At 43.4% G+C, this 16128-nt stretch overlaps 1 protein-coding gene across 1 annotated transcript in view; it reads left to right on the top strand.

Annotated features, from left to right (window-relative positions):
- Positions 1-16128, top strand: part of LOC112558508 (protocadherin gamma-B1-like) — a 132949-nt gene that overhangs the window by 98236 nt on the left and 18585 nt on the right. The window contains 1 exon segment of the mRNA XM_025228983.1: positions 6123-6252. Coding sequence (XP_025084768.1) covers positions 6123-6252 — 130 coding nt within the window.

The following is a 16128-nucleotide window of genomic DNA, read 5'->3' as shown; positions in this document are numbered from 1 at the left end:
TGGTATCGTTTTAGTGTATCGGGCTTTGTTTGGTCCAAACACTGTGAATATTGGAGGTGTTTGGGGGCTGGCATTAAACGAAGCTGACATAGTTGGGTAAAGGAAGTGCCTTGATAGATCATGTTAAGCATTTTTCTGATTACTTATAAATTTTTTAATCAAGCAGGCACGTATAATCCTCAAATATCTGGTGCACTGCAAACTTTATTTTAGCTGTTAAATGGACGACAGCGATTTTGAAATAATGTGAATAACTTACTTCCGTTCTCGAAACAGTCTCTATAAATATAACCATGCTCACAAAGAGACACCATGTGGTGTATTGGTTAAAACCCTCACTTGTCAACATTTCAGTGAGAAGCCCTGGGTTCAGATCCGGTCTCAGGACACTGTGACACCTGTCCGCAGGGCTAGTCGTTGGAGAGGGTGGTTCGCCGGGTACTCCAATTTTCTCCCCTCTCTATCTCTCTTCTCATAATGCAAAATCGCCTCTAGCTGGAAGCACTTTCCAACCAATGTAACTAGCCGAAACCAAGGGGTTAAATCGTGATGTCATGGCTGTCCATGGATACACATCATTAACATACAGCTCTCCCACTAGCTAAAATGTTGACAATGTAAATATATCCTTGTGTAATCCAGATGTCCACGTTGTTGACATCTTTCTGTGCATGTACACGTGTTTCAGAATGAGAATTTTTATTCAGTTTTGGGAAAAGTATCATGTTCTGAGCTGTGTTAAGTCAATAACAAAAATAAAATTCCACTGCAGTAGATCATTAATGTTTGTGGAGACCTGTACAGCATAACATGCGGAGCGCCGAGTAAACACTGCCTTTGATCTTTTATTTCCACACCGCAGGATCTATACCATGAAAGTGTTCGATACTTCACACCTCAGCTCCATTTTTCGTTCATTTTGTGAGAAACAGAGCACTGAATCGCTTGCTTTTGTCTTGGGCCACATGATGTCGATCGTCAGACAGAATGAAAAGAATGAACACAAAGATGGCGGACAGTGGACGGCCACAAAGGCCTCACTGGACGTCCACCTCCCGGAACTGTAAAGCTCCCTCGGACGGTTGAGATGAGTTTGAATTCTAAACAGGAGCTTTTTGATTATCTGTCCCTGGTTAAAACAGGCGCATTAAGCATTCAAGTTGCTTATGCACTCAATTCTCTCCCCTCTCTCTCGCTCTCTCACAGTGTGTGTATGATTTCTTTGATAAGGAATAAAGCATCAGAAATCCTTGAATTTCCTTTAATTGTCACGATCAGGACTAATCTGATTCGTGTTTTGATCAGCAAGAGAGAAAGAACCAAGAACACAGCACGGACATTTTACTCCAGAAAGTGGAAAACGTGCAAATTAGATGGTCACCATGCTTGTTGTCAATGACAAAGCACCAAACTCGGAGGCGGGCACGGTAAATACCAAGGACTTGTTTTACAAGATTTAGAGGTAATGACGGCCTGTCAAACAAAACCAGACACTTACAAAACACTGATCGACAGAGAACTAAAGAAACAACACGACCTGGCGCGTCACGGGGTTAGCGGGTGGCCGTGTGGAGGTTCAACATCTCCGGACACCAGAGAGGGCGGAGGGATACCGGGCAAATAGGACTCTTTTGGGCTCGGCGGTCAGCACAACAGACAGAGGGGGCTTTTGTACTTGTTCGTCGCTGATAGCTTAAATGTTTGTCGAGCGCTTGATACTGCGCGACCGAGTAAAAGGCCGCTAGGGGGAGGCAAATATTCTCAGTCCGGTGTTCACATCGGCTCCGCCGGGGAGAGAATTAATCAAACTAACGCGGAAGCAGGCGTCAAAGCTTAAATTTTTTTAAATTTTCCACTGACAAGGCGTATTTCTGGCAAGGATTTTTTTTTTTTTTAAGAAAGTGAAAATATCGTGATTCAAGCTGTCAGACTTGACGAAGTGCATGGTGCCGCAGCTACAAAGAAATAGCCGCCAGAATTCCGCTCGTTTCCTTCAGTCTATCCCGTCTTCGGGGTATGGAATCGTTTTGCTTTTCGCCTCATTTTTAGTCGTACCCTTGCGGAGGATCAAACGGAAAACTTGCCTGACCCTGGCCCCTCGTCCCCACCCCCCCCTCACAAAAAAATGTGAGTGAAAGAGCGAGTGAGATGCGAAAGTTTTCATATTACGATATAACCGTAGAGTACACATTTTATTTTATGTATTAAAAGTTCATTTGCATGCAAGGATGGAGCACTCGTGCCTGCATTCATCCTTTGCCCACTACTAATTTCGATTGATCCTGTGGCGCATATGTCGAGCCATATCATTCCACCCCATTGCATTTCTTTTGTGTGTTTTGTCCAAGATATCTCGTGACCCTCAAACAATGACCAGCTGCTAGCGCTCGATGCAATTGACAAATTAATTTTTCTTTATGCCCCTACTATTCCCCTCCTCCCTGTAATTAGAGTGTACGCCGTTATAAAGTGATACGTCTATAATGGGATGATAAGCCTTTGTGCAGGAGGAATTTTTACGGGGAGTGTTTTGAGATGATCAGGCGAGACTGAAAGCAGTAATTTCAGGAGCAAACCAGCACGTGCAGGCATGGGGACGCAGGTTGATGACAAACATGGCCGCGGAGTGTGAGGCAACGGTCGACAGCGCGCTGCAGCAGCGTGCACAGACAAGGGCAACGACTCCGCTAGGAGGCTAGTGCGCATGCGCTGTGAGCGTGGGTAGAGGCCGAGAGCGCAGTGATGGAGCGCTCGCTTGTCACTGGTGCACTGACAATTGTGTGGTGGTTGGTTCAAATCTCGCCTTGGATCTCACTTCTCGCTGGATGAGACATCGAAGCAAATGTTTCGGGTCGGGAGTGTGTTCAGAACACTCGTTTCCTCGCCTTTCATCACCTCTTGGAGGATGTTGTTGTTGATGATGATGATTTTGGTAGGGAAAGTTATTACACTTAAATGAGATTTCACACTGTGGGAGATAGAGATCTTGGGGTGGACGGTGGGAGAGACGCTGAGAGGGAGGTATTTGGAGAGGTCGTGCAGTCGTTTAAATACTTGGGTGCGACCACTATCAATGACCATAGCTGTGCGGAAAATGTCCGTCTCCGAATCATAGCAGCAACAGCATCGATGGCCTGTCAATATGATTTGGGATAGCAAAAGCATCAGCTTTTCCACCCAATTCAGGGTCTGTAAGTCTCTCATTGTGTCAGCCATGCTGCACGGCTGTGAAATGTAGAGGAGGCCGGCTGCTCCGCAGGTGTTGTTTACTGTTATCGATGCCCTCTTGTCCTCTTGCTGTTGGTGTGTAGGAGGTGGTGGTGTACTGCCAGATCCCTTAAATTGCCCTATTCTTGAGTTAGTTTTACGAATTGTATCAACACATGCACACACAGAGCTAAAAAAAAAAGAGAGAGAAAGAAAGAGATGTCAGCAAGCCGGCAGGAAATGTCTTCACTGTCTGCTCACATCCACAAGCCTGCCAGGCAGGTAACAACAACACGTTGAAGACAGTCTGAAAGCCACTGCCTCAGAACCTCACAGTAGCCTGATGACAAAAACTTGAGCCTATTGTCGCAGGGAATAAATCGCTGAGTTCACCTGGCGTTCGCGCATAATAAAAACAGCTTCTGTGCGCTCGCAACAAAGAACAACAAAGTGAACAAAAGTGAAGTCAGCACAAACTGACAGTTATACCATGTACCTGCTGACGTCACCCAGCTTTTCAAGTTCCGCAGCCATCTTTCTAAGGCCATGTCGATTTGCCATAAAACTGGTTGAAAAAAAGTTCCAAGGTTTTTTTTTCCCCCGCCATTGGTCTTTCCATTCCTCGACAATAGAAAATATCACACGCAAGAATGGCCGGGTCGTCATGATCAATTATTTGCAGAGCTTTTGAAACGATGTTCGCTTAAATGGCCTGAATAGCGTGATATATATAAGCAACATGGAAAACAATTGAGAGAAAGAGAGAGAGGGATGGATGCGAGAATTTCAATATCATCACGTGCCGTTCCATAGCTTTGATGCATGTTTTTTATTGACTGGACGAGTTTTCAAGGGATGGTAGTTACTTAGGGGGCCTGGGGGTAGGGGGAAGAGGCAGATGGAAGGATCGTGAGCGGAAACGACTTCGTGTGATACAAAAACTGTCAGTGTGCAATGAAGGTATAGGAGGTGGGAAAGACCAAGTGGCTTTGTTTTTACTGTGTGATGGTGATGATGGGAGTGGTCGTAATGATGATGGTGGTGCTGTCAGCAGTCGCGGCAGTTTTCGGTTGTCGTAGTGGTCATATTTCACGGTATTCCTCACCAAAAAATATTTTAATAATCATGAAGACAAGACCTGTAAGGTCGGTTTTTCACTAGGCTTCTGTTCGTATCGACGTTACTGCGTTATTCCTCTAATTAACAATTAAATTATCTTCGTTTAACTGATTTACAAATAATTTCTCGGTTTTTATCAGTGACGTCAGAAGCACTTAACATTAACCTCGCTGTTTCTTCAGCAATATGTAAATATGCCTACTATGCAGAAGTATTTGCAGAAAAGTCATCTCTAGCGACGCCTGGGGAATAATGATAATAAGGAAGAAGGTTTTGAAACCTGACCGGGGCTTACTCATCACCGGAGGAGACTACAACAGAGCTGCCGACAGATACAAAAGAGCAAACAGCGTTTAACTGTGGTGTCACGTGATCAGCGCCCTGTGTTCTTGCTTCGTACACTCCCTGGAGCACAGACATGTCGGTGTGTTGCAGCTGGTATCAGGGACCACCACACCGACCACGCCCTCAGTCTCTCTCTCTCTCCAGCGGCAGTAACAGTGCCTAGAGTTAGTCCATTAGGTATCCATCACATCGATTCACCTGGCCTCTCCACTCCATGCCTTCGCTAATGTGTTCGTCGCCGAGCTCTGCTGGCTTAACGAGAGCTATTGTTGTCGTTGTTGGGCTTTCTTTTAGCACCGTTAATGCACGTGCTGGTGACACACACCGTGACAGCTTACAAGGCTAGAATTTTAATAAACAGATTCCATAAGTCTAGGTCTGCAGAACTGGCCACTAAGTACACTTGGGTGACTGAAATAATAGGTCGCACTGCCATTCCGGACATAAAAGTGCCCATAATTTCAGACAACTAAGGTCATGCAAGTACATGCATGTTTATGTACGAAAGGTCAGACCAATGTTTATGTAACCCAGGAAGGGTCATTAAGCCTCGTTTGACAGCCAGCGTGACAACCAACAACAGGCAACACTACTTGCACGCTACCTCCGGCGTTAAAGTAAACATTCTCTGACATCACTGGTAGCAGTTAGTGTTTCTCTGTGATCGGTGTTTTTCTTTCAAAACAATCTATCTCTTGTTTTTGGTTGAAATGCTCTCCTCATCCACAATCGCCAGGATGCGATGTTAATTACGATCCTGTATTTATTCGAAAGTGACTTCACAGGAGATTGGCAACATGCAGTTTCAAACTGATGATTCTATTCTCGATTCTCTCTCTCTCTCTGACGCTAATACGAACCCCTCTCTCAAAATTCTACTCTTGAAACCTCGCGAAAAAAATTAATTACTATGTCAATCAACGGTCAGAGAACTTCGCCGCCGCGCGCATATCACATTTTCCAGGTCTTCGTAATGTTAGCCCCGCAACTGATTTCTGCGTACAAGGCTGCATTTTTTCCACATGCCTGTAATTCGCAGCCACGATCTTCCAACTGTTTTTACATTCTTTCTGGATTGAAAGTAAGATGCATGATGCATGGAAACACCATCGGCGCATTGCAGTCTTCCTTGGCAGCATTTATCAAACGAGTCACCATTGTTTCGTCGTCTTCTTGCAAGATTCTCTTCCAAAGTCTGCTGAGTATCGTTCATCCTCATGTTTTCCATCTTCTTTGCGTCAGTACATCCTTATTCCATTTCCTTTTTAGTTTTTTTTTCCTTCTCCATAATCCCATTTTATTTTCTTTCCTTCTGTCTCTTCCCTCTTTCTCCATGTACATGATTTTTTGCTGCCGTCTATCTCTCTCTCTCAATACTGGACATCTCTTGCTGTTATTTTTCTCGAACTATGCAGCCTGTTGTTGATATATTCTTTCGTTTTTCTTACCAGGTACGAAGCCCACACGACGACGTCAACAGCGTTACATCAGGCGAAACCACCACCAGTGACAGCGGGCGCGGTGGTAGTGAGGATGACACCGCCCTTCCGCCTATTGCAGAAGTTCCGCCTGAAAGTGGGAGTAAGTATACTTTTTGTGTGGTTTTTTTTTTTATTAAATATATCTTTGTACATGAATGGCACATTTTTTTAGATATTTGAGAACAAGTGATCGAGGTCTTTCCTTCTCTTTATTCTCGCCGTTTTCCCTCATCCTTCTCTCTCTCTCTCGTTCCCTTGTTCTCTCTTGTTCATAGTATCATAGTAACATGCCGTGAAATAACATCTTGTTTCACATAAGAGATATTTTAAGGGGACTGAACACTGAAATCAATTTTCTTACGTTTGCCTCGCGTGATGCTTATCCCAAAGCGGAAAAAAATTGGAAAGTCGATAAACCCGGAAAAGTGCAATAAAACTGCTTTTTCCACTTTAAAAAAAATTGTTTCAAATTACTTTATGGAAAAACTGCGCTAAAATGATCTTTCACGAAAAATAATCAAATCATTTGAAAAAACTGATTTATGCCCTCAAAAACTGCGATCCGCGATGTTTCTCCATTCCTTTCTCGTAGGATGCGTGAGCGTCCGCGATGTTGCTTGATGTGTTGATCACGTGACAGAAATGTTCCGCGAAGCGAGCGCTTTGCCTTGCCTGTTCCTGTCAAGGTTTACACTCTTCATCATTACCAGCCTCTCTGTCGTCCTTTCTTCCGTCCTTCAGTCCACCAGTCTTTTATTTCTCTACATCTTTTCTTTCCATTTTTTTTTCAAACCTTTCTCACTGTTTGGTCTAAAGTAGCCTTATATCCACGACAAGTTCCAGCACGTCCTTCCCATTAAAGGAGTCTTTGCTAACAGTTTTACCTGCATTGGTTGTTCCAGTCGGAATCCAGTTTCCTTTAGCAACTACATAATTAGAAGCACAGGGTGAACTTGATCTGCTTGCGAGTTGAACGTGTACAGATAATTAGTACAAACCGGCACTGGCTGCCTGGAGTTTTTATTTTTAAAAACAAGTTCGCGGGAAAAATCAGCGAGGGAAAGATGCAGTAATTTCAGTCTAATTGGTCGCATTTATTGATGGCAGTTTAGATGTTTTCCACATGCAAATGTCATGTGCGACACACGCGCGTGCACAAAGCTGGGTGTAGGTCAGACATGCTCACATACTAACCACAGGTCGCGAAAATATGAAAAGGGTATAGACAAAAAAGGAAGGCATGCACCTTAATATAATCACAACACACACATACACACACATATATTATTTTTGATAAGAACTCTTTAAGAGGTGTCATGGTCATACAGTAAATTCTACCTAACATCCTCATCGACCATCACACCTGCCATGATGTTGTAATCCTGACACACGTTGCAAAAAAAGATGATCTCAACCCCAAAAAATAATATGAGGGATCTATGGTTTCCTTGAAACGCATTTTCGTGACAAGCCATTCGGAATAAAATGCGAGTGTTCTGGTCTAATGGTGAGAACGACTTTAATTTAAAGATCTCCAGTCTGTCACTGCGGCTTTGAAAACCCATAAATAATGTAGAAGACAAAGACATTGTGCTTCGGCCTGAGTGCGCATGCCCGTGAGGTCCGTAAGGATGCCCTGAGCCAAGTTTCACACTTCATTTTCTTGTTACTTTCTCTTCTTCTCTTCGTTCTGCCATTGTCAGAGTTTGAGATTTCACACCGAGTTGGCAAGCAACTCGCAGCAAGATTTATTGCGTAAATATGCAAGAATTTGTTTTCAATTTGTAAAGTTAAGAAACGAAAGACAAAATAATTCACAAAGATAGTGGGAAATCAGATGTGAACAAAAACTTCCAGTAAAAATGAAATAAAAAATAGTAAAATAACAAAATAATAATAACAATGTTTTTCAGTAGGTTTTAATTTTTTGAAAATTAATTGTCTTACCATTTTCCTCATCCAAGATTTATTGCGTTTTTATCTTCAAACTTCGCAACTCTTAAAAAATGTTAATTCCCCGGTCAAGAAAAGGAGAGAGAGATGACCTTTGAGTGACCTGGGATCAAGAAGACAAATAGCACTAAGCCAGACCGATGTGAAGCACCCTTGGCCACTCAGAAGGGTTGGACATTGGCCTGAGCTGTACAGTCGGGCGTGAGTCGAGTGAGGACCTCGTGTATTGGTTCCAGGTGACCAGGTCAACTACCTCGTGGACACAACATCTCGCTAATGGTCCTCACGCTCGATTTAGTGGGCCTCGTCAGAAGTCCATCAGTGGGAATAAAGCCTGGAACACTTGCAGGGAGGACAGAGGCACGATGTTCCCAGCTGTGATATGAAAATGTTGCGTTCCTGGTTTAATGAGCGTCTGAGCTTATAGGGAACGGGGTGGATAGTGGGACATGGGCGGGAGCAGCGCATTTCTAGGTGGGCCTGTCAGTGCACTTCACATATCCTCATTTATTACAGAAAGGTTGACAGCGAGCTTAACATTTTTCAGATGATACATTATGACTATGAACACAGGATAGAGATTGACAACCACACTGCACGTCATCATTGTTCACTCTTCTCTCTCTCTCGCGCACACAACAATAGAGATTGATATATGGTAGAGAGACACATCCTTCATATACATGGTACATATTTAAACAATTCTCGGCATAACTGAAGACATGCATCACTACTAATACTGGATGTGGCGGAAAGGTCAACCTGATGTCCTACCAGACTCACACACGACTGTTTTGATAACGGTCGACTTTTTAATGCCATCATCTTGCAATCACAGTCTCGAAACTTAGGGACTAGGTAGGTCTTCCTGTGGGTCTTCTTCTGAGGTCAATCGTATTAACGGATTAACATGAAAGGTGTAAAACCAAAACACCCGTGTGAGCAGCTTCTTATTACACGTTCGAGAACTGAGCAAATAAACAGAAATTCACGGGCTTCATACTGTGGCTCAGAACACACTAAACAAACAGAACCTCAGTTCAAGCATTGATTCTCCTACCTATTGCCACGAAAAAAGAAATAATTCGGCGATAAATAACATGAGAATGCGACCAAGGAGAACGACTAATTAAGGAGACGTTTTATTTATAGTCAGCGGCAGGCTGGCTAATCAGATCAAGGTGCCTTGATGACCATCAAACTGCAATAATCCACGCATGCGTGGCTTCCCTTTTGAAGAAGGAGTGTGGGGCCATGTCGTTAGCCATCGAGTGATTTATCTCGTAAACCTGTCACGAGCCAACACTCAGAGGTGGACATAAAAGAAACAGGGACCCACCACCCCTACCCACTACCCTACCCACTCTTTCAGCACCGTGGTGCCGAAAATGACTGCCGTATGCACACGTTGGGATAATGACGGGTAATTGACATTTGGACGCACGAGGACGTTATGACACGATCCACGTCTCCTCCCTCCATCCCTAGCTAACTTTTTCCTCCCTTCACGTGCCTGAGCTCAGCTGCTTACGTATCAACAGATTGAGCATCACCAATACCGCCTTTGAAGTGACTGAAAGTTCGAACAGAGCATCTCGTGCGATCTTCATTTGCTGTACCATCGCTCCACCGGTAATTGCATGAGTTCATTTTGCGCTGGTTGGATGGATGCGCTCGCTGGTTCCACCTCTCCCCTCCCCACCCCACACACACATCACGTGACAGTTATGTCAACCATAAGAAACACTCGTGCCCCAAACCTGTGATTGATAAGACTTTTGTGTAGGTGGGGGTCGTCTGTCGGTGTTGGGGGCTTGAACGATTGATCATTGGAGCTAACCGAGGGACATGTCCATAGGAGTGAAGGATTAGCTGGACGCTGTGAGCAGGAAGTGCATATACACTGTTGTTTTACTGTGCTTGTCTTTGGCCTGACAAGCTTTCTGTTCCCCTGGTCAACAGGCCATGGGCTAAAACGCAAGAAGGATGATTTCTACTCAACTTTGTAAACAAACATGCTCAGTCTGTGATCGATTTGTTTTCAGGATTCTTGGAAATATGAATCATGAGGCAACGACCTTTGCGATGACACTATCATTAAAGTAAGGTTTGGGGAAACCCTGAAACAAGCGTTCACTCTCTAGGGATAATCTTCGAGAATAAGTCATCTAATTGATTTAGGGATTGCAAAATCGAAACCGAGTAAACCGAACAACAGTTAATTGCTGGACTGACTTCGGAAATAATCTCCTAGTACTACCTTCAGGGATTTAACCATACCGCTGCTCACTTCCTAAGTGAATATCTTTATTTCAAAACATTTGGGGAGGATGGGATTAAAAGATATTTTAGTCAAGGGAGCTCAGTAGGATGTTAATTTGACCTCGCGTGTGGGAATGTGTGCCATGGTATGTGAGTGGGTGTGGGAGTAAGCGCGTTTGGAGGAAGGGGAGATGAATGAAATTTCGAAGGGCAGAAAACGATAGAAAATAAAGAAAAATAAAGCAAGGAGAACTGACAATAAGCAGGGCGAGCAGGACATGGGGGAACATGCGCGCCCCTTTGGTGCCGCTTCGTCAAACTAATCATGGAGCCGCTCGCACAGCGCACGTGCGCTTTGTGAAACGGAACTGCGCCGACATGGGAACAGCTCCACTGTAATTTCGCCTCTTATTAAGTTTTTATGTTTTATAATTTGTTGGAGAGGGGGAGGACATTAGAAATTTGACAGGAGGCAGAAAAAGCAACCTTGCTTGTCATGTGGAAATGTAATTGGTTTGATCGCAGCTCCTCCATCATCGACACACCATGCCATCCAGCAAGCATGGGCACTCGGGTTAAATTTACAAAAGTAAATGTCAAAGCTGTAACAAGTGTTAGTGCTTGCTTAACTGTAAGTTGAAAGAAAGAATTTCGAAGAGTGAGAATGCATCTTCATTTATTCATTCTGTTGTTCACTTGCTCTTTTAAGGGTGTTGAAAAAAAAATATCCAAACCTTATCTCTTCTATTATTAAAACTGTCATAAAAGGGGTTCAATGCCAGTGTCAAATCTTTTGCTATTTCTTGCTGCTTTTCGACTCCATTGCATAACATGCCTGGCAAGAAGAGAGAAGAAAGCAAAAGCATGTCGGGGAAGAAAGCATTTTCCTCTGAACACGCTCTGATTAACACACGGCCTTAAAACAATGCATATTTTTATGGGCGGCCTCGCGCTTTAGATGATTGTTAGCCTGGCAGCTGGGGGGCAAATTACTCCATTAGTCTCTCGCGACTCGTGTTTTCAGCCCTCGGATGAGACGCTTTCAGCACATTTTTTTTTTTATTTTGGGGTTGGGGTTTTTTGTGGGGTTTTTTTCCCCCGTTCCTCGGCTCCTCACCGCCACTTGTCCGATTAGTCATGTGATCTAGAACGTGCGTTAGCACCCACGAATCCTCGTTGGAAATGGCAAAATTAAGGGTGTAAAAAAAAAGAGTTATTATTTTTCCCCGTGACACCCATTTTCCATCCCTGAGTCGGCATCACACCCACCCACCCCTACGCCCACCATCTCCATTCCTCCCTGTCCCATTTCCCACCGCCTTTTCTTTCCCCACTGTCTCAAGACTTGGCAGAAGAATGCGTAGGGTTAAGGGTTGTCGCTCTTCCACAAGGCGTTGCCATCAACGGCAACAGAAGCTAGATCGAATGCGAGGCTTGCAGGGAAAATGCCATCGTTCTAGCACGACCACAACCGATCCAATATTTGCGAGGTCGATTCCAGAGCACCGCACTTACCCTTTGCATGGCAGCTCCGGGGATGCTCAGGAACATTTCCCTAACAAGTTTATTTGGGTGTTTTAGGGGAAAAGGAAGTTTTTAGGTGCTGATGGCAACTTTCTCGTGAATTGTGTGGCATGCAAATTTTAAGTGTTAAGCGCGATGCTCTAGCGAGGGATTTCAGCAAGGGCGGGCCGACGGTTGCACTGGGAGTTGCGTTTGTTTTTGTTTTCTTCTTTTGTTTCCTTGTAACGGCCCCAAATCCTCTTGCATTTCAGCCTCCGCCGACAGCAGCTTCTGGCGACAAACTGCCATTGCCTCCCTTACAGCTGTTTTACAAATATTGGATAATTGGAAATAAGAATATTTGAAGCTGAGGGCAAAGAATTTCTTGGGTTTTTTCCCTCGGTAAAGAAGAGATCTGTAAGCGAACTACGACATCGCGAAAATCTGCTGCGTGAACTCCATAGCTACCCCCTTTCGGCATCGCTCAGTATTCCTCCGCAGGAGCCGTCTTCGTGAACTAAAATTAACCTCAAGCACCCGTGACTAAGCCGTGTTCGCGCCATAGGATGTCGACGAATCTGTAGTCAAGCGAATCTCCAGATGGACAAGCAAGGACCATCTGAGTGCAGAACATGCCTCTTAGCAGATCCTTTGCACATCATCATCATTTTTTTTTTTTTTTTGAAATTTGCCCTCCCATCCTCCTCTGGAAGGGAGTCATCAAACGGTTTCGCTCTGAAGGTCTGCCTAGGATAAAGAATCTTCTTCCACGCTTTTGCGTGTTTGGCCAGGGGACGCATAACAACAGGAGGGTTCCAGTCCCCTCCTCCTTGGTGCCCCTTCGATTTAGTGGGAACTGACAAGCTGTAGCGATCCTGTCCCTCCGCCCGTGACCGACTGTTTTCTTTTGCCGCTGGAGACAAGTTAAACAGCGATTTTCTCCTTGAAAAATGGAGACGTTGACAAGGGAGAGAGATGTAAGCCGTTGAGAAATAGGAGGGGAGATAAACGGGCACCGAGAAAAAGCTGTTGTTTTTCCCCCTCCAAAGCGGCCTTGTTTTTCTTTCAATTTGCATTTGTTGCTTTTGTTCCATCCATGTCAAATGTAGTAATTCTCCAGGCTTTTGTCCAAATATTCTGTTTCTTTTTAACGAGTCCGGGTTAATGCCGCCTTTTTCTCAGCGTTTCATCTTGATGATCGGGCTGATCACATTTCAACGAGATGTCGATTTCTTTTATTAAACGTTGATTTCATTTTTTTTAAATTAGATATTAAAGAACGGTGGAATGAGTGCTGTTCAGTATAAAACAATGTTTTTCTTTAATTCTCTACATCGATAATTTATGGCAAACTGTGTGAACTATTGCATACCTAGTAAATTTGTAAAAAGGTTTTTGAAATAATAAACAAATTCTCCATGTATGTATTTCTCTACAATATCTTAAAGCAAAGTTAACAATTGCATTTTCACTTCAAATCTTGTCTTGAAAGGCGAACAGCAGTATTAGAAACTATTTTAGGTCGATGGAAGAACTAAATTAAATTAAAATCACAAAACTATTTATAAGTTCTTTTTCTGTGACCTGCACTCGGAAATCAACTTAAGTAAAGGTTTCGACTCAAAAAAAAAAAAAAACTCGAAGTCCAGATCAGCGGCATAAACAAAGATGGGAGATAACTGGCACTTTTCCCCCTTTGTCTTGCGTTTCCTTCAGTAATTTGAAATCAAGAAAAATCTCTTCTCAGTGTGCTCCTTCTTCTGAGCTTTTTCAGCTTAGTATCATGCCTCACATATCCTTCACATTAATTCCTCTTAACGGCAAAGAATGGGGTAGATTTTGCTATTGCGCTAATGCGGAGAAAAAAAAGAGGAAAAGAATAAAGCTCTTCCTTTATTTCTAATTCTTCTTCTCCACCACTTCTTCTTCCGGCAGTGTAGTGGATAAAACACACACTCGGTTGTCACCCCTGCAGTGAACGGCTCAGGGTTCAGATCTCGTCTCTGGATACTTTATATATGTGACACCTCTCCTCGGGGCTGGATGTCGGAAGTTTTCTCCGGGTACTCTGGTTTCCTCCCTCTTCCCTCTAACCCCATAGTGCGGAATCCTAGACTTTAATTTTTAAGGTAAAATAATTTTGAGGGCTTAAAACTAAATTCTTAAGCAGCAAAGACCGTAGGTAGCCATTTATTCACTTAAGCAGAAGTGACAACTTGGAATTCCGTTTTCCTGAGGTTATGAACGACAAATTTTAAAATTCTAATTTTTTAATATAACTACACAAAATCAAACACACTGCTTTCATTCAGATAAACGTTACAAATGTAGCTGGACATCAGCCATTCGGTCTGCTTTCTTCACAGCACTTTCTTCTCCGGGTTCTTCGACATATGTTACGTCCTCCTGACGTCCTCTTTACGTCTTCTTTACTTTCTACCTCCACTTCTAATGGACCCTCGCATGTAGTACTAACTCCTCTTCTAATGCCAGGCCCTTTGGAGACCCGCCCGGGGCTGAGATACTCAGACATCTTTCTACGCTTCTTTAGGTGCTAGAATTGTCGGTCTTCCGTCTAGCTCCACGGTTGTGAACCCTGTTAGCAGCACCGAAAACTTCGAGACCTTGTGCGATTACTCAATTAATCTCTCCTCCATAAATAGTTAATGCATAATTTGTCCTTGTCTCGGCAAGTACAGTCTATAGCGAAATACTGTTGATTGCTGCAAGAAAATTAAAACACTGGACTTTTTAAACATTTATATGGTGTACAATTAATAATGTATAATGATAAATTGTTGTAAAAAAAGACTAACAAATTTCTGTGTATATAACAATGTAATCACCTTTAAGTTTCTGATTTTTGTAATGCAGCCTGTAACATGTCCTGCCAGGCCAGTAGCAGGAAGGAGATTAATCTCACCATAGTTTCTTCTTCACAGTCTCATGTAAAAACTACTGGTAAAAATAGATAACAGATATCTACTGTTGAGAATAAGTTTTATTCCAGCTTTTCCCTTGCTGAATCACTGATCCTCCTTAGGGAGTAAGGCCAAAGTAGGACGAGACATGTGGATCAAGTCTTTGTTCCCTTAAAGTGAAGGTCGATTGGAAGAAAGTTTTAATCAGCATTGAGAGGCTATTGTCAGACAGGCGCCATGTGGTCATGTGAACTGTTCAGTGGCGGCTTAGACCACTGTGAAGTGTCAGACAGGTTTCGATCGAAATCTGGAGAACACAGCCTTCTTGTGTTTGCTTTGAGAGAACTCTTCGTCTTCATATAGGTTTTCTATGTCACGATGGTGTATTTTGCCCTCGCTAGTCACCGGGCTCCCAGTCACAAGGAGCGGCTGGCTTGGAACCGAGGACCTCAAAGTAATTTTGATGAATTCAGTGCCAATGTTCATCTCTGTTAATAAACCTGAACATTAGTTTTTAAACATCCAATTTCCTTTGACTGCAAAAAAGATATACAGCCAGGTGTCGTACATAAACTTTCGGCGAGCAAGGGTCATTGTTACTTTTCAAAATCAAGACAGTTTTTCTTTTTTGTGTGGTAAATGGAAACTTTTTTGGCCTTGCATATCTTTTTCATAGAATCTCACTTTTTCTTATTTCTTTATAGTCTAACTTTAACGGATATTTTTACCTCCTTCTTTGGCAAACCCTCCGAGTATAGAGCTGATGGAACCTTTCTTTGCATATGAATGCTTGGCCATTCCTTTGAAAGGAGTGGGGTTTTACATCGATTTCAGTCCGGTTTCTCTGAAAATGGAATATGTCTTCGAGTAGTCTTCTGTTTAATTCGCTGAGAACCCTCCTTCCCTTCGTCCCTTTTATAACGATTCTCCACCTTCTTGCACACATCTCTTTGTAATGTGTGACCACCCCACGGACCCCTATCACCCGAGATGACTTATGCGTGTGGCTGTTCGAGGTTTGGGTGAGAAACTATTAAAGTTTGAAATGGCCTTATCGTGATCCCAATGGTAGAATCTAAATTACACTTCGATGACTATTAAAGAGGAAAGCCGGCTGAAACAAACAAGGGAAAGGAAGGGGGGTGATGATGGGAAGGAGGGAATAACTCGTCTGACTCACATATTTTCTTCCCGTAAACTTGCCAAGCGGCGAGCAGGCCCGCCTAGTGACATCGAACTCCCAATCAAGCAAGCTCAAGGCACGTTCATTTGCTGCAAGGGTAAAAAAAATGAGAAATTGTGGGGATAAAAATCTGTCCTGGCCCGGAATCCATTGC

This window comes from Pomacea canaliculata, linkage group LG3, assembly GCF_003073045.1.
Source record: "Pomacea canaliculata isolate SZHN2017 linkage group LG3, ASM307304v1, whole genome shotgun sequence".
NCBI lineage: Eukaryota > Metazoa > Mollusca > Gastropoda > Architaenioglossa > Ampullariidae > Pomacea > Pomacea canaliculata.
The sequence above is the reverse complement of the archived record's forward strand: the minus strand, read 5'-3'. Positions and strand labels throughout refer to the sequence as shown.